Genomic DNA, 25,063 nt, shown 5'->3' on the forward strand with positions numbered 1-25,063 from the left:
AGAAAGAAAGAAAGAAAGAAAGAAAGAAAGAAAGAAAGAAAGAAAGAAAGAAAGAAAGAAAGAAAGAAAGAAAGAAAGAAAGAAAGAAAGAAAGAAAGAAAGAAAGAAAGAAAGAAAGAAAGAAAGAAAGAAAGAAAGAAAGAAAGAAAGAAAGAAAGAAAGAAAGAAAGAAAGAAAGAAAGAAAGAAAGAAAGAAAGATTTCCCTCACTTGAAAGCATTCCCTATCTGCTTAGATTCCAAACACAAGAAAGAATATGAATGCCAGGCTAAACTCATATTTACATTCACAACTCTATCAAATCATTTGCTAACAGGTGATGTGTTCACTATGGGATTTAAAGTCTGAAATAATCTGACAAAACAAACATTAAATAAAATAGAAGACAAAAATAAAATGTCTATACTGTTCTACAGCATAGCGGAGCTAAGGATAGCAATGTGCCGGATGGATTTCCTCATGATGCACCAAAGGCCAGTGAAAATACACCGTGGTGCTGCTGCAGAGTAAAAGCAATGCCCCTAGGAAGGCTGCACATTCAAAGGAAATAAAAAAAGAGCAATGCACTTGAAAATGACAGACAACTTGAAAAACCTCCACTCTCTCCATATTTTGTACCCAAGAAAAGGGCAAGCAATTTTCTCTTCCTCTCGAGTTCCATGTTTTTTCACTGGATTAAAAACTACTAAAATGAAACAAAAAGACAAAGCAAAGCAAAAGGCTCTAATTTCACAGCAGTTGTACCTCTGTGCACATCCCACTCATGGTATCAATTAGCAGTGTGGGCAGTTTCCTGATTGCTACCCCAGTGAACCAAATACCTAAGTATTCAAAATTCAGGGCAGGCTTTCCAGGAGAATGTTTGGATTTTGTGTACAGTGTCTGGCTTGCTGTCAGACAGCAAGACTGACTGGCAGCCTGAACGAGGTTGTTCTCACAGTGTGGCAGGTGCACTCAGCTTCAGCAGTCAGTGCCTGCACCCTGGGCATCCATCCACAGCACCACATACCTGGAAAAGGCTGGATACACAGCTGTGAGAGAAGAACAGGGTGGCTCACCGACAAACTGATGCAGACGGATCCACTGACCTCTGAACAAAAATTTGCCATGATGCTCCTGCCACAAAGGAATCTGAGGCTACACTCATGCATTTAGAGCTGTTATAGCCTCTAATAATAAAATTGCAGAGGGAAGAAAGGAGCTGGGTTGCAATTGTTAAGCAGCTTTCATCCAGCAGCACTGCTTGTAGCAGCACCTGGTTAGAAGCAGCTTAAAGCAGTGTTTATGAGGTGGTAAAGGAGCACTAATACATACACTCAGAAGGTCCAAATAACAGTGTTCACTAAAATCCGCCCTCAGCACACAAAGACCAGTCATGAAACCATTGCCACATATATACAGTGCTGCCACACTGGACTTCCACGAGAGGAATGTGCCAACACCTTGGAGAAAAATCATGAGGTGATACTCACAGGTCCAGCACAATAGAACAGCAGCAGATGTTGATTGTGAAAGGTATTCCTTGCGGTAACATGTTGGCACTACACTCTGTGGGAATTCCCAATAAATTGCAATTTTTGTATGAAAATAACACTTTCAAGGTTATAAACAGAATTTGCCAGCAGTAACAAAACATAATGTCTGACTTCAGTTGCTGTCAAATGTTTAGACGCTTCGGTGTACACCTGTCTCAGTATTTGTTTTAGCTGTCACTCGGTAGGACTTCTACAGATTTTATATTTCACTGCTGTTGATTATGAAATATTTGTCATTATGATGTCCTAAGCAAAGCTACTGATTGCTCACTCTTGCCTTATTTATATAAATAAAGCTAGATTCCAGCTCAGAAAAACATGGTAAGCTGTCGGAAGATAAAGAGGGGGAAGGTACCTTACTAGGCTTGAAATGTAGGCCTGTGCAAACCTCAAGAAGTTCAACAAGCACAAACTGTTATTTAATTATCATTTAAAACTTTAAACCTGAGCAATCAAGCCCCAAAACCCATAAGAAAAAGCCTAGTTTTATTACAAAACATACCTAGAAACCTGTATTTACTGTCAGCAAGCCGTAAGACTTCCTCTAGAAATTGCTTTAAATCCGGGCTAGTAATTGAAGTACTGACAGTAGTATGGTAAACAGACAATTCAAATGACACTCACTGAGAAAATTTTCTGGCTAGAAATGAATCAAAAAAAATCAACTGTTCTGAGCCTAAATAGAGATATTCCACAAGTTACCATATAGCCTTGCGATTTGTTTTCAGCTTTAGGGATCAAATGAGCAAATAAACTCAGTCCTTTACTGAGGTTTAAGGGAGAAGGTAAACACAGATTTTGGTATTTAATTCAAAATATTTCTATAGCCTTAATAAAACTATAGCTTATCTACAGGTGGAAAGACAACATATTTAGTCCCCAGCATTTCTGATTGCAATCTGACATCAAACTTATCTTTATAGTCTCACTCTTTGAGATATTTACACAGCAAGTATTTACCCTCTATAAAATAGGTTTTAAATAAAACTGAATTAACTTATGGATGGTGATAACAAAAAAATAAGGAGCAAAATGACAGCATCACCCAAACAATTGAGACCTTATGCTCAAATTCTTTGTGGATCAAGAGCTTTTTCATCAACAGCTAAAGTTATTCTTACTCCATATAGTATTTCATCCATTGCCAAAACTGAATTATTTTATTAATGCCATTTTAAGGCATTCAGTTTCTGTGGACCGCACAGAAAGCAACAAGATACAGAATTTAGATAAAATAAAGCTATTTTGCATCTTCAGCAGTTACCTTCACATTTAAATGCAGAAGGTTGGCATTTGGATGCAAAAATGTTCTCTTGCCACTTCTCCAGACAACAGGGAGGTTTCTGTAATTACCTGAGATTTTCTGGTTGGCTTGCCACCTGTGGTGATGCCAGACGTGAAGGGGAACAGCCAGCACACATCTGTGACAGAGCTGCATGCTGGTGAGTTCAGAAACAATGGCTATATAGAGGACACAGTGTGCTACAGCAACAACAGCTATGCTAGTTATGACAGCATTGCAGAAACAATAAAAAAGTTAGTTTTAAAACTAATTCACTAATCCCATCATGTGTATATTTGCAACTTCAATGAGTCAAGCACATATTTTATTTCTCTTTATTGGAAAGAAGGAGGGTAAAAAAGCCCCAAGCCAACCTTCTTCCAGCTTCTTAACCCTGACTTCCCCCAAGACCATCTGAGAAGCTCTACAGGTGAAGTCAGGAAACCACCCATTTCAAATCAAACACATCCTACCCGAAGGTGAATTTTCAGGGAAGACACCAGTGGCTGAAAAAGAACCAAAAGTTTGTTTTTTCCCCTTTGCACCATCTGGAAACAATTTGCATCTGGAGATAGCATGAACTTAATTTTACAGGGGCCTCCTCCTCATCAAACATATCAGTATGTTTACCACAATAAATAAGCATCTTGAGGAATTCTTCTTACTCTGCTTGTAGCCAAACAAAGACTAACACAGGCAACATCATCACTTGATTACATTCAAGTTTAAACAGTTTCACGTCTTTCCTCAACTCTTGTCCACTCAATAAGCAAAATGTTTTTCTGATTCTTACAACAGTACCTACACTATCAGCTGTGTCCCTTTACTGTGCTGCCCTGCTTCACAGGAGTTGCACTTTACCTGGCTTACACCATTCTTTCCCTTACTCCAGCAACCTTCACTGAACTTGCCCCTCAGGATGTAATTCACCTCAGGGTACGTGTGGTTTTTTTCTTTTGAAATGAGCAAATTCTGTACTGATCATAACACAGCACTGATTAGGGCTAAACTCAGGACTCGATTTACAACACTGCAGATCAGAGCCATGAGGGAAGGCTCAGAGCCCACCACAGGACTGGTGTTAGAGGCAGGCCAGGTAGCTGCACTATGTGGCATATTGGATAACGCAGTGCATGATCCATGAGCAAGCACTGCTGCAATTCTCAGGGTCAATGTCATACAGCAAGAGCTGCTTCTTCCAGGATCAGAAGAGAAATGTAAAGGCAGAGGGGAGAACATACAACACTTCAATCAGCTCTTTGCTCCCACACTGTCAGTAGATTTTGACGGCTTCTTCTGCATGCAGTGGACTGCAACCTGTTGGCTTGAAGTTAGGGTGTGAGAAAAGTGGTTCCAATGTCATATTTAACTTTTCCTCTGCTTTGTCTTATTATTTCCTTCCTTCTTCAGGCTCCCTGAGCATCCAGAGTTCTCGCATGCCTTATTCACTCTTACCCCTACACCTCTCTGTCCTGCAATCATTTTCTGTGCCATTGCTCTCATCTCCACATTTCTTCTTTAGTAACTTTTCATTTTTATCTTGCCCTTTCTTTAGTAGGCTTTGAAATCAAAGTCTTGTCTGAGTAGGTCAGAGTTCCCTCACTATCAGTATACAAACTGGCCCAGAGCCAACACGATTCCTTGTTGCAGAGCTTGTACAGCAGATACTGAACTTTACAAGTACCTAGCACTTGACAGATATGTACTACTACACGAATTTAATGACTGTCACTGAGTAATAATTAGGATCAGTGATAAGTTCACAGAATCACAAAATTATGTTGGAAAAGACCTTTAAGATTATCAAGTCCATGCATTAACCCAGAACTGCCAAGTTCACCACTAAACCAAGTCCCTAAGTTTATCATCTACACATCTTTTAAATACTTCAGGGATGGTGGAATGAGCCCACTCTTTCCCTGTGCAGCCTGTTCCAATGTTTGACAAGCCTTTTGCTGAAGAAATTTTTCCTAATATCCAATCTAAACCTCCCATGGTTCAACTTGAGGGCATTTTGTTTTATCCTATCCCTTGTTACTTCAGATAAGAGACCAATCTCCACCTGGCTACAATCTCCTTTCAGGTAGTTGTAGAGAGTAATAATTTTCCTTTTCTCCAGTCTAAAAAACCCCAGTTCCCTCAGCTGCTCCTCACTGGATTTTTTCTCCAGACCCTTCACCAGCTTCATTATCTTTCTTTGGATGTGCATTTAACTTAAAAAATTTAACCTTTTAAATAAAATAATATTCTACTAAAGAAAATCATAACCTGCTCAGGGTGCCAAGACATTCCTTTGTCATCTGATAAACAGAAGCCTCACCATTCTAATATTATTAAAGATACTTTCTACTGTTAGTCCATACTTTTAAAAAAGAGCAAAAGACTAGGTTGGATGGGGCTTTGAACAATCTGGTCTAGTGGAAGATGTTCCTGCCCATAGCAGGGGGCATTGGAACTAGACAGTCTTAAACGTTCCTTCTTACACAAACCATTCTGTGAATCTATGAAAGTGTGGCATACAAAACCCTAAAAACCTACATCTACGTCTGAAATCTTCCACAATAATTTCCCAGCAAGTTGTTCTTCAAACCAACAAGCACTTTGAATCAACATAAAAAGCAAGGAAAGGACTAAGGTCTGACCAAGAAAGCAAGCATATTATATGGTATTACTGCATAGTAACATAGAAAGGAAGCTGGCAAGTCAGGAAAGAGTGAAATCTCCCTAATTTCTGACTCCCAAGGGCCACTATGAGTCATAAGAAACTCTAAATCCTCCTGTTGAGGAATACATTCAGTGCAGGTAGCTCCCCTTGCAGCTGCAGTACAAGCTGCAGGTTGAGCTCTGGGTGGCAGGAGCTCCAAGGCAAAAGGCTGTGAACTGCCAACCCTTGGCATAACAAAGGGCATGTGGCACCGGCCAGGGGACCAGACACTCAGAGACACGGCAGGAGCCAATGACTCCGAGACTTTCATAGCTCAGACTGTGAGGTTATAAAAGCCCTGGGTCTCCTTTGTTCGGGGTCCCTCCTTGGAGGCACCAGCTCGAGCAGTTACTCTGTTATTGCACCAAGATTAAACTGTTTTAAGGATTGCGACGTCTGAGACTACTCTGGGAAACCTGAGGCAGAGTCAGTAAGGACACCTGGTCTGCCTGTGTGAGTGTGGGGTGTGTAGGGAGGTAAGGTGGCTTTGGTCCCAGCTCAGGTGATGTGGGTGTAACTGCCAGAGTGACTCCTGGATAGTCAGAGAGAAAAGTTTCCTTAACACTCCTTGAAAATGAGGAACAAACTGGCTAATTTTTAGGGTTTGAAAATGCTGCATCATGTGCTTTTGAACTGATTGAGGAAATTAAGTTTTTAAATCTTCTCCTTATACAAACGCGTAATAGACAAGCCATGACAAATCCAAATGTAGAGATATCCTTTACTATACCTTTTCCATACAAAAATAAAGAATTAGAAATACGGGAGAACTTGTAAACCAGCTGCAAAATAAGAGGCATAGGACCGTGAAAAACCCCTCCATATTGTACAGATCTTCCTGCACTACACAGTCCCAAAGTCCATCCTAGCTTCAGGGGTGTACACAAGCTTGAACACAAGTGGCAACATTTTATTACTTTACATGTTTTTTCTTTTTAATTATCTGAGACTTCCTTAGCTCCTCAGTTCCATGAGCATATGGGCAAGATTCAGAAGGCAAAGAACAACCATCAGGATGATGAATGAAAAACCAACAGAGACGTGTTTTAAATGCTTCAGCTGAAAGGCGACGCTTCACTTCAGGTTTCGTTTTACTTGATGGTTTCTCTTTTCTCCAGTCACGAATGTGAACTCTCCCATTCAAAACTAAGATTTAAAAACAAACAAAAATGTAGCTGTTAATAGACAGCCATGGGAATTAAACTGGAACTTACTTCAACGACGTTCTATGAATAAAATACACATGTATTCTAAACATTTGCCTACAGGTAGGTAAAACCAAATGAGCCATTCAGACAGAAATAGAAAGAAGCACACAACAAATCAAGACAATATAGACACATCATAAAGAAGATTGTTTTCCCTGAGAGATGTTTTACTGTGATGCTGAATAGTTTGAGGCACCTTTATATTGCCTTTGTAGAAGTTTGTTCATTTTAAATATAGCAGAATCATTTAGACTAAAATCCTCTGAATTCAGATTTCAAGTCCTGACAAAGTTTCAACTTCAAGAACTGTAATTTTTCTGGTGTTCAGAACTTTATGACTACATTTAAAATGTGACTACCAGCAAGAGTCTTCTACTAATTTCACTACACAGTTCATTGATCCAAAAACACGCTGCACCAAAGAGAAGACAAGTCTAATCCTTCAAAGGAATCAATGGCACATTCTCATTGGTTAATAAAGATTCAACACTTTGGATTTTTTTTTAAAATCATTTGCTGTGTTATGACCATAAACTGCACACACATATACACACACACTTGTGAACGTCTGTCAAGTCCTTAAATGTGTAAACAAAATGGAATAAAAGTAAGTTAGGAAGGGAGAAACATAAGACAGATGAAAGGAGGAAGTAAGAACGGATGAAAAACAACAGCCAAAATGAGGAGGGGAGAATTTGCCACTTCTAAGTTGCCATGCTCTATTTTCATATTCTGCTTCAATCACACCTTCTGTATCACACCCTTGTAGCTTGGAACAGTTAATCAATATCATTTGGCATTCTAAAAATTGCTATTCAAAAGATAAGAAGTCCAGCCAGTGGAAGCTGATTATCACACATTCTGGTCTGGATTAATTCATCCCTCCAGGTTTCCCTGTTATACACAGACAGATGTGAACTCATATAAAGCCATTTGAGAAGCAGACAAGCTTTAAAACCCCTCTCAACAGATGAAGAAAAATGAGCAGATATAGTGCTATTTATGATCAAGCATAATTTTTCCCTAGAAAATCAATCCTGTATTGGACAAGATGCCTGATCAAAAGAAATTTGTCACAGATCAATTACTCCTAAGTCCCTTTTTTGTATGTCTGTGTCTGTGCATGTGTGTGTGTGTGTGCATCTGTCTTTCACGTTTTAAATGAAAAACAATTCAGTAAAGATGACAAAAGTGCTGTAGGCATGTTCTTCTTTGTCCTCTTGGGCATGAGCAATATCCTTCCAGACCACCTGCTGATAAAAGCCTCTTGTTATGGTGACATGCACCTGAAGGAAAGAATCAAGTGGTCTCTACCGAAGCCCTGGGGAGTATCCATGTGATATAAATTACTGAGAAATATCTGCCCTTAATCCTGGTCTCTCTTCAGAGACAATGTACAAAAAGCAACCATGCAAATTTAAATGCTTATTCCATGTAACAGGTTGTAAATCTATTTCATCTATTCCTAATGACAGGAATCAAATTCAAACACATAATGACCACAGTGTGACCAACTCTTTTAAAAAGGATTTCAGTATGGATTCACATTTTATAATTTTCAAGTGTACAGAACTTCTTACTGGATACTAAACTTAGCAAAGTTAGCCACTGGCAGCAACTAGAATGCATGCTCAGGATTACTTGCCATGGACTAGTTGATCAATATTTTACAGCTGAGATAGAACTGTTGGGACTTAATGCACTTTGAAATTTGAAGCAGCTTTAATACTGATAAAAACCTTGAAAGCAAAACTTCTGCAAAACTTCACACTGGCAAAAAACCCCGAACAACAAAACAACTGCACAAAACACACCACCATCATAATACAGCAGAGGAAAAACAAAACAAAACAAAACAAAAAACCTGCTATCAGCAATCTCAGAGACTTGCTACTGAGTTCTTTCTGCCACACTACTACAGGCTATATAAACACATCAAGCTCACAGTTACAGGTTCTCATGGAGACTAGTTTTATTTCATGTCACCATTTACACTGTGGGGCTTAGTAAGGCCAGGCTGTCTCAGTTAAATGCTTCAGTGCACATGCTCTGTATTTGACAGCCCCAAAATCATCAATATTTCATAGGAAAAATAAAAATGCTCCCAGTCAAAGAATAGCATCAAATTAGCCACTTTAACAAAAGGGCTGTCTTTTCAGATGCAGTTGGTCTAGAAGATTTTGTTGATGTCTTACCAATCTCACTTAAAACAGTTTTACTAATGGTATCTCAGAACAAGGGGCACATAAAGAATATTTGATTTTCCTCAGAGATACAGAAAGCAGTTAAAAAGCCACCCCCATAGTAATTTTTCAGTTAACTTTAGCTGTATAAAGAGGAGATAAAATATACGATTACAGAGAAACAAAACCCAAAACTTCTTTACCTTCAAATACTTGATGATTGTTCTTGAGTAGTGTCTGCAGGCCTCCATATTCACTCTTCAGCCTTTTTAGTGTCTCTTTATTTAAGTGTTCTGCCACTTCTTTCAAGGAAAGGCTTTCTGCAATAAAAATGGTATAGACATTAAAAATTTACACAAATAAAATCCTCAGAAAATTTAACTTATATATAGGGTAATGATTATGAGCAGAATGTAAGAATTACCTACCAGTACTGCAGCAATTTTGTTCTCACAATATCGGGTACGATACATATTTTACATGTGTGTTGCCTGTAAGACAGCAGCTTTCATTCTACAGGACTCAAGATGGAATTTCCACAGTAAGACACTTCTAATTTGCCCTGCTTTTTTTATAGTACCAGGTAACCCTCCTCCCAATAAGCACTGTTTATAGGCATGTAGTTAGAAGAGAGAATAACTCAAAGGACCTCCTGCAACCTTAACATGACAAACTACAGAAAAGAAATAATTAAAACAGGAAAACAGAAGATAATAATAGTGTGAACTAACTGAATGCTCATAAAATTAACAGCAATTTCTATTCCTCGTTTGCAAGACTAAACTAAGAATTCCTAATCATTGTAACCAAACGGCACTTCAAAGCGCTTCTTACACAATTCTTACAGAATTACTGCTAATTATCATATGAATATTCAAAAACTTAATATTCTCCCCAAACAGATGCAGTGTTTTGTTTTTGAAAATGGGGAAGACTTCTGGGGTTTAGTTGGGTGTGTTTCAATAAAAATGGATTCTCTAAACTATTTAAGTATAAACCAGAATAAAAGCCTCACACAAATTTCAAAATATTCTTCTATGTGCAATAAAACGTAAAAAAAAGCACCTTTGATTGCTACTGTACTGTTTTTTGTATTTCCTAAAATCTATTTCACTTACTGAATTTACAAATATGTGAATTTATTGGAAAAGACATGTTCCACCAGCAAAAGGTAGTGTAAAAGAAAGACAATCTCACCTCCTTGATTCCAGGAATTTGTATTTCCACCCTGCATATTTGAACATGACTTTTGGGGGGTTGCATTTAACAGCAAGTTTGCCACATTGAGAACCACTTCATCTACAAACTCCCGAGGGAGGGAAGCACAGTTTCTGATTTGTTCCACTTTTTCTCTGGGTTGAAATCCAGGCATCCAAGTCGTACCAGCTGTCTCAGTCTCGTCTTCAGGCAGTTCTGAGCCTGCTTCTTCACATACACCATCACAGTGATCTTTATGATTAAATCCAACTCTTCTGTCACATGTGATCCCAGCACAGGTCCGACGATTATTAATAAACTCTGTTATCTGCTTGTCAATCAGAGCAGATTCTGTAGGTGGATAGGTCCTATTTTTTCCAATCAGGCTTACCTATTTTAGTAGGAAAAGGTAAATCACTATTTACACAGAGTCCCAAACTTACACACAGCCCCCTAACCTCCTCATGTTTCTGCAGGTTTCTCACTGCCTACAGGAGATACCAATACAAGTCCAAAGCTCATTAACATCTGAGGTACTTTTAATTCTAGATTTTAAATACTGATGCCATGGGAAAAAATACAGTAAACAAATCAAAAACAATCATGCTATGCAACTACAGAGCAAAAGCAATTTTCCTGACTCTCGGATTATTTACGATGTTAAAGCTGCACATCTCTTCCTATCTGAGAACATTTCACTTTGAATTTCACTGGACATGAAAAACTGCAAAATTAAGGACAAATAAACAAGACAGGCAGGTTTAAATTTTCCATCCTATACAGTGGTATAAGAAAAAATCATGAAACCTTCCATTCCTTCTCATTTTTAGGATTGTACCTATGACATTAGGAGCAGAATACCCAAGAAAACAAGGAGTATTTTCAGTCTCTCTTCAGAGCATATTGTAACAAGTAATGCAGCTGACTACAGTCTGATCTTACAGTAACAATGAACAAACATCCACATGCTTCAAACAGCCAGCAAATTTAAAAAGAAAACAAAAAGGAAAAAAAAAGACAAAGCTCTACACAGTCCAAAAATTACCCTTTTTGTTGATGGAATTCTAAGGCAATCTTCCTCTACATGAAAGCCACATACAAATCCCACTTGGGCAACAAAATCTATATATTCTCTGTACTGAGTTTTCTTGCTTTGTCTTCGGCTGTATTTTCCATGGAAATCAAAGAAACAACATGGCAGCACAAAGTAGCAACATGAATAGGAAGACCTACAAGGCAGATAAAAAACTGCTGACGTTATTTCAGAAAATACAAAAATTTAACAAACAAACCATCAGATAAAAGCAATATTTTAAATTTTTATTAAGTGACAGAGCTTCATGCAGTAATACTTATAACTCCCTCTTTCAGTAGATCTATTAGTTTAATCAAAAATACTATTTCATAAAGTATTTGCGGATGTAAATTACCATGCCAACGTGGTTTGCAGAACTAAACCTCTAGATAGTAAACTACTGCTGCTGGTTGTAAAGAGAGCAACAGTTCAAGGGAAGGTAGAACCATAAGCTCTTATTTACAAAAAAACCCCCACAAAACCAACAAAAAACCAACAGATTCACATACATGAAGTTTCTGAACTTCAAAAACAAAATGCTGCACTAAATTCTATGAGAAAGTAAATACTGCTTCTCCATAGGAAGAGAAACACTGTAAAAATAATAAAGTGGCATCAAAAGAAGTGAGTCTTGCAAGGGCAACAGGTGTGGCAGCAAAAGTGACAGCTTTTACCAAGCCCACACAGGTAATTACGTTTGTTTTCTTTTGCTTGTTTGCGTTTTTTAAATTCCTTCCCTCTCTCTCCCCACCCTACACAAATACCTAGCTGCAATTACAGGTATCCACGGTGTTAATTCATCTGAATGGTTCCCTATGAGCCAGTCAGTATCTGGAAAGAGATGACTGTCACCTGGCATGATTGTAGATTCCTAAAACACAAAACAACACATTAAGTGAATTCTATTACAGGTTTCTTTAAGGCATTTTATTTGTTAGTAAAGCGCTAAGCAATAATATAAAACACCAGCTGACAAATACAAGGTGAACGAGAATCACAGGCATCATCATTTTCCTCAATATGAATTTTTGCTAGGTAGAAATTTTTTATAGCTACCCAGAAGTAATTTAGCAACAAATACCCATGAAAATTCCCACACTGGTCAGAAAAGGAATGGAATAACAACTATGATTAAGATATGTGGCACCCTAAATATCTACAAACAAGTATCATACACTGGACTACGATTCCTTGACAATCTCCTTCTGTTACATGTATGTCTGGACTCAATTTTTCAGGAAGTCACTTAATTTCCTACGTTTACAGTCCCTAGGACTCATGCAGCTATTAATCAGAACACAGCTTCACTGTTATCTTCTCTTTCACAGATGCTTCCCAGACCAAATCCTAACATAGAGAACACCACTCTTCACATGCTTTCACATAAAATAACCCTAATCCAGCCTAACACTTTCTCCCCTTGTTTATGTTGCCATTCCACTCCCTTCAAGTTGTGTCAAGACCACCTTATGATACATGTTAAAACAGGAGGAAAACCAGGAAACAACAGGTTACAAAAAGAATTCTTCTTTGGTGACCTTTGGAATAGCATTTTGCCTAACGGAAATTCAATATATATGAATTGTTATTAATACCATGGAAGTACACACTCTTGCCTGAAAACATGTATAAATCTTAAAAGAATTATTGGGCAGATTTGAAAAGAGTTTTAGATTTGAATTTCCACAGACCTTCAGGAAAAGTTCTGAAAATTATGCTTATACTCTCTTTTTATATAGAAACTGTATGCTTTACAAGCTTAAAATTCACATGTATATGCAAAGTAGTATCTGCATAGGAATTTGAAAAAAATCCCCAAAACAAAAACAAACCCAAACCTCTTATTAAGGAATTTCAGGAATTTCAGAGTATCTCTGGTTACATTCCAATTCCCCCTCAAGGATCAATATGGTGTTTATTGTTCACTTTAAAAACTACATCTCTGACCATTTCTAGTTATGTATATACATTTCTAGATAATGAATGTAACAAATTTCTCTCTGGCAGGTTACTAGACCAAGTCTTGGGTGTTTTCTTAAGGTTGATTGAACAAATTACTCATACTTTATATTTCAGTTTTGATCACTCAATTTAGGCACAGCATGAATTATCAGTGCCACACTCCACATTTTGACAGTCACCCATAATCAAATTTGTATTCACCACATCTGACAGCAGTTTGGCAATACAGAGTGACACCTGTTACATTCCTTTATATTGCTAGTTCTGTACTAAATGTCACAGATGGCAATATCCATTCTGCAACTCATGCTTTAAGTAAAGATCAAAACAAAATAAGCTTCAAGGTAACAACAGGTTGTGAGCAGGTGCTTTCTCCTTCTGCGGCTCCCACGGCTACAGGAGCCTTGCAAAATGTTTTCACCCTTCCTGTTCACTGTATAACTCCTTCCATCATAAATCATCACTTTCCCCACACGCATACTTTTGATATTTTTACAGTTGCTTTGTTTCTGTCTGGGCAGGAAAAGGAACATGTAACACACAGGAAAAGAGAAGACGCTGTTTGGCATTGTCAGATGTGACTTAATGTAGTACAACAGGTATGAAGGAGCTCTGCAGCCTGATGTTTTGGATTGTTTCTTGAAGCATTTCAGTAAGATCTGTTTGCAGACTGCAGCAAAAGAATATGGCATTTTTGGCAATCTGTACCCAAAATGGCAGAGTGGCAAAGAGAATGCCACACAAAATACTGTTAAAGCTTCACCTCCCACCTGTGAAAACTGCTGCTCTTTTGTTGATTTAGTGTAAGTTATCAGCGTCCAAAGTTATGTCAAATTAACTTTACACAAAACTATTAGAGAATAACTGCAGGTGGGGAATTAGTTTACTGTACTGGAAGCTGACAATTTTTGAGAGAACACAGTGAGAAACTTTAGAGTTTAGAGAACAAGAAAACCAGGAACATCTCAAGTCCAAAGGCAAACTGTTCCTTGGCACCACACTTTAATGATGTCAGACCAAGAATGCCTGGAGTCAAAGTGAATGTTCCCGTGCTCAAATTGTTCCTGTTCTCATAAAAATGCTAATATGGAACTTGAAATATAATCCCTCTTTCAGACTCATTTTCCTGTTCATTTTTGAAGGCTTTTATATTGGCTCCTTTGAGGTTCGACAACAAATTTGTCACCAAAACAGCACATAGCACTGGAAGGTCATCACTTTCAAGAAAAAGACACTCATAATTTTGGGTATTATTATCTTTTATGAGCTACAGTGGTGCAAATAAAGCTGCTTAATATTGATCTCCCAGTAAAATCAAATGCTTGTTTCACAGTGTGCATGTCTGTACACGCAGTAAGAAATCATGTTAGTCTTCCTGGCTGAAAAACTAGCAAGTTGCAAATACGCAAGGGTACGACACAGTATTGCTCTCATAATTCCCTTTAGAACTTACTTCACAGACCCTCTGGATGGCATCATACCAAACCATTGGGCCACTTCAGACAACTGGCTGTAACCCAGTATGCTTCATTACACTTGCATCAATACAATCTGAAGCAATGAACAAAACAATAAATTTACAAAACAGTAAGACTGACATACATTTGCATAATACCTCTAAATGAGTTTCTGGTCCATACATGTCCCATATTTTTCTTCTCCTCACATCAATTCCTCTACCTGAATGCTGAAATATTTGAACAACAAAAAGTGTCATTTTAAGTACTACTTTTAGCAGAAATTGTCAAACTAAATGTACATATTAACAGTGATTATTTCATTCTAGATAAAATTTAAGACACGAAACGAAACACTGCTTCACCATTTCAGGCAGAAGCTGAATACTTTTAATCCCTTCTTTCCCTTTGAAATATAAAGGGAATTACTTAGAAACTTTAAGAATATATCTCGTTAAAAAATGTTACCAGAGCACACCTACTGAGATTGCTCTTGAAAATCTGGATCTCTAAAAATGTAGAAGCAGAGGTATCATTTTTTGTTTGTTTTTAAAATAACAAAACCTTTCATAAGGTGAGTACTACTGTAGCTCCCACAGGGCTCAGAGAAGAGTGCTACTCTAAGCAGCCCTTAGTGGAGAACCACCTTTCAACCATCAAAGTCCAAACACATTTTTTTCCTGTGTGAGTTGAAGGGAAGAGGAAATAGACTGGAAACTAAAGCAAGAAATGAAGAATGTGTAAGTATTGAACTTCAAGAACCTTGTACAGAACTAACCAAAATCAATTTCTAAAAAAGTCTCATAAAACTCTCACACATGATTTTTTTGACAGTCAGTGTTTGTCAGCCCTCCAGCAGTGATGACCTAATGATGAATGAAAAGAAACATTTACAAGAAAAATAGCATCTTCAATAGACAAAATTTTTCTGGTTACACAAGAATAGAAAGCTTGTGTTAGGAGAACTTGAGCGAATTTTTCCTGCCAATGAAATCTATTGATCTAACAGGAGATATTAATCTCCTCTACAAAGTTTATCACATTCTCCCAAAAGTGGAAAATGGAATTCCTGAAACAGTCATTGTGTTTAAGTGTCACTGACCTTTTTTTGCTGTTGTGTCAGAAACTATGCATCAAGAGACTACCGTGTTGCCACATTTTCATTCCCAAAAGCACATTATGTTGTTGGGCATTTTCAATTAACAGATCTCAGGATTGTTTTCAAAGATACAGAAAAACATTGTCAGGACACCACAAGTAGAATTCAATTCAAAAATAAGTTCATGAACACCATGTTGTGAGAGAGAATCTCCATGTCAAGATTCCACATTACTTTTTGCTTTTTTTCTACAGCGTAACTAAATTACTCCATTATTTTTAATTTCCCCCATTACTTTCTTACCTCAGAAAAAATAGCCTTGATTTGACGTGAAATGTACTAGTAAACAGAGATGTATAAATGAAAGGTTTCTAAAGCTCTGCTAGGATTTTCTATTGGTAACTGGTGTAACAAAATCCTATTTTAGTGAGATGAATTGATTGTATTTTGGCTATTTGCACGCCAGATAAAAGGAAAGCATAACAAGAATATTGACTATCTCCAGTTTTTAATCATTCTTTCAAAAAGCATTCTATTTACCCCTTCATTGTTTAGAATGTGAACCAGTAGACCATTTCCACATCCAAGATCTACAAACGTCTGTTTCTTAGTTAATCCTTTTTCCTTTCTTTCTTCTTCCCAAAGAACCTAAGGCAAGAGAAAAAACACAACATTTTAGACTTCTGCTCTCAAGTTTCCCTGTAAAAAAGAAGTAAAAGTTATTGGAAGTTAAAGGAGAAAGCTGGGAATACAGATGTGACAGAAAATATTCCCTGTACTCACAGACAAAAAACCTTTAGAGGAAAAAAAAAAACAAAACAGAAGAGAAAAACACTGAAACCTTTTATGGAAAGGAGCAAGAATTATGTTGCAAAATATCAGTTTCTAAGTGCTAAGCACATCATCCACTTAATCAGGGCTATACAATCTGGATCAGAACGAGCATAAATATAAAGTAAATCGCTAAAACAGTGGGTGCAAGAGAACAACAGTGAAAAGCAAGGGAAGTATCAAGTAAATTTCAACAATATCTCTGCAAGTAACACCCTGGAGGTGTTTATATCCATTGTATTTGTGGTGGCAGAGCTGAAAATAACCAAAATTTGTGATCAGTTGGCATTATATATATTGGCAAATGTAACATCCCTTTCTACTAAACAAAGCAACAGTGTTACTGAGCAAGTTAGCTGCCCCAAATTCTGCATCAGCTAAAGGGACCCCAAAGCTTTCACCCAAATTACAAATTACATACCTATGTAAAAGTAGTTACTTTTACATAGGTATGTAATTTGTAATTAACAATTGGACATTTCTCTGCAGAACACAGATTAATCTCTATCACTGTAAAACTTTTTCCTTCAATGAGAAGTTACAGAGCACATGTTCATCAACTCTGCGCTCTCATTCACTATGACTGACAAAAATCTCCAAGAATATTTAACTATGAAAATTAATATTTGTAACATTGTCTCTTGTGAATATATCCATTTTGCTAGAGGGAAAGAAGATGAAGATAATCCATGAGATTATCAGGCTATATTTATGTTTTTAAATTTACCAGTCATTGCACTTTGGCACTTTAGGCAGTATCCCAGAAACCCTTAATCATCTCCAACTAGATCATACCTATCATTTCCCAATACAAACTGAACAGCTACTGCTTAGGCCATAGTCCTAGATACAGGTGATTGCAGAGTAAAATGAGGCCACATGTAGACCTCACATGTTAAATCCATAACAACACTGGACCTACTTTCAACCACTACTTTCAACCAACTACTCTCAACCACTTGTTTAATGCAGTTCTAAATAAACATAGAGTCATAGAATCAGCTGGATTGGAAAGGACCTCTGAGATCATCAAATCCAACCCTTGACCCACTATCACCATGGTTACTAGACAATGGCATTAAGTGCCACTAAGTCTCATCTTAAAAACCTCCAGGGATGGAGAATCCACCATTTCCCTGGGCAGCCTATTCCAATGAGTTATTCTATGACATCATATAGATACCTGAACATTTTGGAGGGAGGTTAAGGTATACCATAGTTTAGGTTTTCATTTATATAAACTGTATATTGGATGAATTTAATAACTTTTTAAAAACTACTGCTACATCAGCTAACACATATTATCACTGTGAACCAACATTCACGTGCTATCACTACAGAATTTCTTGTGGCTACAATTAAATTCCTAGTTTTCAACACCTAATATTCACACATTGGTAAAAATGGTAAAGATGAGTCTATTACATAGGTCTTTCCACAAGCCAGTATCTAAGGCTCTAAGGGGTTAAACAGTCAATTATAAAAATTAATTAGCCTTCAATAAGTTCTGTAAGTGATCTAACTTACTTACAAATACTATTTAAATAGATGCTAGAGGTAGAGTTCAAGGTAGGCATGCTCTTACCACACTCTGGATGGCAGTCAAAAATATTTTTGTGCCTACATAGGGACCCTTTTGATGCTTTTTATAAAACTGAAGTTTCTAGTGACTGCAGGTGGCAGAATTTTCACAGAATCTAAGTATGTAGGTGTCTTAGAAAACTGCACCAAGCATTCCCAGCATCTACAGCTGGAGATGGTAGAAGATGGGATTTGATCTAAAATTTTATCAGGGAAAGGCATAGCAGTGAAAAACCTTTAGCATAAAATTAACAAGTGATAGAAAAACATGTAAAACAATCACTGCTGATCTCCAGTTGGTCCAACCAACCACTTCTACATCAATGCTTTTCGCTTTATCACTTAGAAATAAATACATCTTATCTGTGTAGATCATCAATTTCCTGCAACAGAAGATGGTAATTTTTTATCATATCTTTAAAAAAAAGTTCTTGTTTCCTTCTAAATTGATTTTCTGATTTCTAAGAGGTTCTATTATTAGGAAATAGAAGCTTATAGAATACTATTAGGCAAAGTGATTCCCTACCAGCAAGTAAGAGGCAATGGCAACATCTTCATAAACAAATTTTTCAGGATCTGTCACTTCAGGCCACACCTTCAGGAAAAAAAAATTGAGAAAAAAAATGAAGAAAATTTATTTTCTGCATCATCTGAAATAACTAAAAAAAGTGCTCAGTTACAGCAATCTGGATACTCATGCACTCATCCACTTCAATAGGTTTCTGCACCTCATGAATTTTGTATTTTAACCACATTAAAAATACACACAAAGAATGTAAATAAAGACTTTGATTTTGTGATTCACACGGAAGAATGATGGTGTAAAGAATGTTCTCATCCAAACAATAAAATTTCCAAGAACATTATGGCTCCATATGTGCAGGTCATGAGTAAACTGCTGCATCTGTTCTGTAATAGATTATGTATGTTCTGCTCAACTCTCTCAGGAGAAAAATGCTTATATTTTTCCTATGCAACATGGTTAACATGAATATTTATAGATTTCTTTAATGTAACAGACATAGAATTATCTTGGCACAAAGAATCAAAATCTGAAGTTGGAAGTCAGAGAGCTCAAGTATTATCCCCAGGTATTATTTTCTAAACGAGGAATTGAGACAAAGACTAAAATGCTCAACTCTACATTAATTCTACTGCAGATCTAAAGCTTGAACCACTGCCTTACCCAAAAGACCAATTATCCTCTCAAGTAGATCTTTCTGTTAGTACAGAAGTATCAACAGCAAAACCTTCCAACATTTTCACAATACATTTAACAAAGCACATATATAACACATATTAAGATCTCATACAAATTTCAGAAGAGTAGTAGGAAAATAAACCTACTTGCTAACCAGTGCTGTTTACAGAGTCTTTCAGGTTGGAGAAGCAAGTGCTTTATTTGTGCCTTCTAACGTGGATGACTTAGTATTTATTCCACTGACCTGCTGCTTACTTTTTAAAACAAAAGATACATTCTCAAAAACGTTTAAGTGAATTTGTCTCTAAATCTTGCTTTTCAAGTTCTTCCAAATACTGAATTTTTTTCTCCATATGCACCAAAAAAATAAAACCCCAAAACATGAAACCAAAGAACATACATTTCAATTCAATTGCTTCTTTTATTAAAAAAAAAAAAAAAAAAAAAGGATTTAGTGACAAAAGCAGCTTCACTACACAAACAATGAAAAAAGTTATGAAAAGATATTATTACTGTATGTATTGCTAAACTTACCTTTACCATTTCTTTGTATTTTTCTTTGAGCTCTTGATACACTTTGCTGTACTTTGCAACGGAAATGAGTGAGAGTGTACTTTTAAACTCACTGGGTTTTTGCTCCACGGACCATTTAGCCAGTTTGGACAGAAGTTCATTTCCAAGCCATGCTAGTTTGGGGTATGCAATTCCATCTGAAAACCAATCCTCTGGAAATGGAGCTACAACAGACACAGACCTTTAAAACAAACAAACAAACAATTTTTAATAAATACAGTATATTTCATTATTTCAGCTACACCAAAGAGGGAGAGACTGATTAAGTGGAGAAAACCATCAGATCAGAGATATAAAACTAGACAGGAGAATATGGAAATATGTAATATACAAAACCAAAAGGAAAATAAAACAACAAGGTTTCTGAATAATGGGTTAACAGTCTCCCCTGAATTTTGTTAGCTCATTGTCTGTCAATTCAAACACTGTACATGAGAGTCCATGCCGCATTTAACATAATGAATGAGGACTCGCATATGATGAACAACCAGGTTTAACAAGATAGCCAAATACTAAGTAGCAAAAGTCAGTTTATAAAATTCATGAAAAAAAAAGCAGGAAAATTTAGAAGAAAAATATATCCATTGGCACAATCCATTATTTCATCTTCTCTAACTTTATTCAGGTTTCATTAGAGCTACATCCTCAGATGCTCAGGACCAAACTGCCATGTCACCTTTCAGTGACTGAAGCTCAGGGGGTTCACAGTAACTCCAGTTTGACCTCAGCCCTACTAACACCCCCAAAACCTGACCTTTTTCATAGGCATAGCTAGTTCCTTGTGATCAGAATAGGCATATTTTTTTCTAGACCACACACAGCTACAGTCAATGTACACATTCAAAGCTGATACAGCTTTGTATTACTTTGGGTATTGTAGATGTTTCTTTTTACAGAACACTATGCACTCAGATCACAACACTACTGTAATTTACTAATCAAGCAGGAAATTATAAAAACCAAATTGCCTATGTACCAATACTAAGCCATTATGTAACTCTTGCAATAACTCACTGTTTGCTTCCCCTCTCAGTTACTTACCATTCCTCATCTTTTATGTGTCTAAGTTGAATTTGATAAATATTGCACTTTTTAATCAGGCATTTTCCTTCACTATTTTCCTCCAAAGGCAGAAAGGTCACAGTTCCATTGTAAACATCTGAAAAGATATGCAAACAGGGGTATATTATTACATCCTGGTTAGCACCAAAATGAACTTTTGTCTCCTTACTATGTTAAATGCAAACAAGTGAGATCTAGGAAACACAGGAAGAATCTCAACGCTAAGAACAAATCTGTTTCTCAGTGTGCCTGATGTCCAAAAACTGGATGGTCTGAATTCTCAAAATTTAGCATTCTGTTGCATGATATTCCATATGTCTTACAATGTGTATGCACTATTGCTTTATAAAGTAGTTGCGAAAATCTTTTTAGCTATTGTTTATGCAGGGTGATTTCCTCTGAATAACTTATTAAGTTCTCAGTTTTGCAAGTGGTTTTTCAAGTACTATCAAAACAAACATTCTGGCAACTACAAATGCTATATTAGCTACAAAATCAATTTTCAATGGGCTCCAAAATTTTCTGAGACAAGAAAGAATAATTATCAATAGAGGAAACATTAAGTCTTGTCTCATCTTTAGTAATCCCATCCCTGACATGTTTTCATTTTAAACATAATAATTAAAAAAAAAAATCTTACAGATATGCTCTCTAGACAGAGCTCAGGAACACCTTCTCTTAACATCAAATTAAAAATTAAAACTGTAACATAGACTTTTTTTTATTTCCCAATCTTTTTAAGGCAGTAGATTAAGAAACACAGGCCACAAGAGCATCCAAAGTCAGCTGTCACCCATAAGTGACCATAGGTCTTTCCGAACAGTAAATTTGAATTTTTCTGGAATTCTGATTCTTTTCAGAACATTACTACTAGAATTCAATCCATATCAACATATTTAATCCATATAATTTTTTCCAAAATTTATCTTAAAAGAGTTGTCAACCTTTAAAATTTTGTTTATGTTAATAGGATTTACTCCAGCATAGTACTGTCAAACAGTGTAAAAACAAAACAAAGGGGAAAAAAACCCACACCAACAAGACAAGTCCAGCTACATTTTTAAGCAACACTAAACAACAAGAAAGTCGATACAAACAATTCAACTTGGCCAGGCAGGTGACACAGCTGCCTGTTCTATTCAGTAACAAGGCTAGTGAAGGGACTCGAGCACAAGTCCTGCGGGGAGAGGCTGAGGGAGGTGGGGTTGTTTAGTCTGGAGAAGAGGAGGCTCAGGAGAGACCTCATCACTCTCTACAACTACCTGAGAGGAGGTTGTAGCCAGGTGGGGGTCGGTCTCTTCTCCCAGGCAACAAGCAGTAGGACAACAACTCTGCCAGGGGAGTTTTAAGTTGGATATTAGAAAGAAATTTTTTACAGAGTGAGTAATCAGACACTGGAACGGGCTGCCCAGGGAGGTGGTGGGTTCAACGTCCCTGGAGGATTTTAATATGAGGCTGGATGTGACACTCAGTGCCATGGTCTAGTAACCACAGCAGTGTTGGGTCAAGGGTTGGACTTGATGGTCTCGGAGGTCTTTTCCAACCCGGCTGATTCTATGATTCATTTTCCAACACTATCATCAGTCTTTACAAGCCCGTAATTAGGTCTGCACTACAAGCAGCGTTTGTGCGTGGGCCGCTTACACATGACAGACAGGAGCTCCAGAGTCCTGCAGGTGTTCGACCCCTGTTAATTTGCGTTTCGAACTGCTGCCTCTTCCCAGTATAGCAACAAAAGATAAAAATAGAAGATAAAGAAGGAAAAAAAAAGCGGTATTTATCCCATTTGCCAGACAATCTCTGACGGGACAGGTGTGTGGCAGCCCCAGCATCCCGCCCCCTCAGCGCCGGGCTCCGCTCACCTTGGACCACCAGCTCCCGGGCCGGCGGGGTGGGTGGGCGCGCCCGGGGCAGCAGCGTCCTCAGCAGGGCTCGGAGCTCGCCCGGCCCGCCCCACGGCCTGAGGGGCGGCGGCAGCAGACATAGCTGGCCCCGTACCTCCCTCCACAGCCTGCCCAGCTCCGCGGTCCCCGCTCGCCCCTCTTGCCCGCCGCCCACGGCGGCGAGGGACGGAGGTGCCTGCCCGCCCTCCCCGAGTGGCACCGCGCCCTCCGCCTCCAGGGCGGCTCCGCACAGCCTCCTGTTGACCACCTGCGGCTTCTCCAGCCACACGCGCACGGCCGCCCAGAAGCCGCGGGGCAGCGCGGCCCCGCCGGGGTCCGGCACGGCCGCCGTGCCCACCACCCCCATCCACCGCCCGCCGCCGCCACCGCGCCGCGGCAGGAGGAGGCGGAGCGCGTCGCAGGCTGCTCCCGTCAGTTCCCGAGGCGGGGACGGCGGCGGCTCCAGGTACGTAGCTCACCCCGGGCTGTGGCTCTGAGACGCCGAACGCCGCGAAGGGCGCGGGGAAACGGCCCGCTGCGGCTGGAAACACGGGGAGCCCTGAGCTCCCGGCAGCGAGTGAGGCTGGAGGGTCGTCGCTGCATTTGTAGCACTGTTAGGGGAAGGTCTGTGTCGCTGTCACAGCCTTCTGAGAGCGGACTCCTGACCGGGAGCTCTGACAGTCCCGGCTGTCCGTCTCTTCAAGGAAACGTCTCGATACATTTTGTGTACATTTCGTACACAAAACATAGTCTCTTTCTGCTTCCTCTGAGCAGAAGCGAGGCCCTGCGGTCAGTTCAGGCAGTTCACGTAGCGGCTGTGCAGTGAACCCTCAAAGGGCTCCCGCACAAGTGGGAGAATAAGGGTACAGCGTCATTAATCTTGACACTACCAAGAGTCTGAGCTACACAAGATAATCGACGATAGTGCCCTGCGAACTGACGTTTCCCCTCGTGGTTTGTGACCCGCTGTTGTTGTCCGGTCATGAATTGGAACAACCAGCAGGGGCACTTTCCTGCAGAAAAAGGTTGCCAACTCAGCGTTTCGCGGTGAAATCGCAGCAGCTCTTGGCAAATTGAAAATAACGTGGTTTTTACTGCCAGCTTCACACGCATTTCGACATATCAGGACAAGGCTGAAATTAACACCGGGGGTTTTCCTTAGGGCAGTCTTTTGTTACTTTCCTATTGTAACCGCCTGTTTTGGTTTCCTAATTAGTTTTGAAACTGTTTGCTTGGAGCCAAATTATACTAAAATATTGTGTGAAGTCGGATTTAACTACAGGATCATTTTTTTATTATTTTATTTTTTTTTCCTCATTTGGGCAGTCTCACTGATTTGCAATGTCAATGAAGTTAGATGCAGTACCTGCAATATTTCAACATAATCTTTTTCTCTGAGTCAGAAACCTTAAACTTCTGCCTGATTTACCTGTTTTCCAGTTAAAAGTGTAATACCTATTTGGCTGCCGGTTGAAACACACTTTCTCATTGCCTTNTCTTTCCAAACCTGTTGTTCAATTCTGGAAGCTGCACCTTCCTAAAACTGATTTGGAAGTCTCATGCAGAAATACTGTCCTGCAGTTCTCTTCTGCTATGTTTGTACTGTCCACAACTGGGGGATGTCCTCCATGACGGGATAAGGTTGAAAGATGTAGCAAAGAAATATATCTAGATGATGAGGGAAAAAATGTGATGGAAAAAGCAGATTGCTGAACTAATGGTTTCTGTGCTTTATTATGTTCAAAGTCCATATGGAGCCCTTGGACAGCCCTGAACCTGGATATGGTACCTATACATTTGAATTGCTTTCCAGCCAGTTTCCTTGTTAAAACGTGGCCAGTTTCTGCTCCCCTGCCTGACGGTTTTTGCACTTTACAAGTATGACAGAGATCTCTGCCACCTGCGTGGTGGCAGGAATTGCTGGGTGTGCCATGAGCAGCAGAGGGCCCTCTGACACCAGCTTCTGGGAGCAGCAGAGCTATCAGCCTTTACTCCTTTAGGCCAGGTTCTAACAAAAAGCAAGATTCTCCTTCTCTCCTAAACCAGTGCGGTTGTACTTACTGGCAGTGGAATCCTGCAGGGTCTGTGCAGTTTTGCAGTGCTCTTGCACACAATAAGATGCCAGCAGACTTTGTGGGTCCTTACTGCCTTTTTTTCTTTTTGGTATTTAAGACATGGTATTTTCTTGCCTGGGTCTTTTATCTCCCTCTTTCTTACTGCACAATATTAAC

The 25,063-nt window shown here is 38.7% G+C and overlaps 2 protein-coding genes across 2 annotated transcripts in view; one reads left to right on the top strand and one right to left on the bottom strand.

Annotated features, from left to right (window-relative positions):
• Positions 1 to 6,216: 6,216 nt before the first annotated feature.
• On the bottom strand, positions 6,217 to 23,214 carry TRMT44 (tRNA methyltransferase 44 homolog). Its single transcript, XM_027892265.1, has 11 exons — positions 22,812 to 23,214; positions 20,929 to 21,046; positions 19,849 to 20,068; positions 18,640 to 18,708; positions 16,242 to 16,349; positions 14,761 to 14,832; positions 11,948 to 12,054; positions 11,154 to 11,337; positions 10,109 to 10,499; positions 9,115 to 9,231; positions 6,217 to 6,666 (listed from the first exon to the last, which is right to left on the bottom strand). Exons 1-11 carry the CDS (start codon positions 23,197 to 23,199, stop codon positions 6,434 to 6,436), a joined length of 2,007 nt encoding a protein of 668 aa, XP_027748066.1. The 5' UTR covers positions 23,200 to 23,214; the 3' UTR covers positions 6,217 to 6,433.
• The window catches only part of ACOX3 (acyl-CoA oxidase 3, pristanoyl), a 33,244-nt gene continuing 31,377 nt past the window's right edge, over positions 23,197 to 25,063 (top strand). The window contains exon 1 of the mRNA XM_027892264.1: positions 23,197 to 23,298. The gene's annotated coding sequence lies outside the window, so the exon portion shown is untranslated. The remainder of the gene's footprint in view (positions 23,299 to 25,063) is intronic.

Source organism: Empidonax traillii, unplaced genomic scaffold, assembly GCF_003031625.1.
Source record: "Empidonax traillii isolate 1590-97213 ecotype Southwest subspecies unplaced genomic scaffold, ASM303162v1 scaffold343:size799674, whole genome shotgun sequence".
Taxonomy (NCBI): domain Eukaryota; kingdom Metazoa; phylum Chordata; class Aves; order Passeriformes; family Tyrannidae; genus Empidonax; species Empidonax traillii.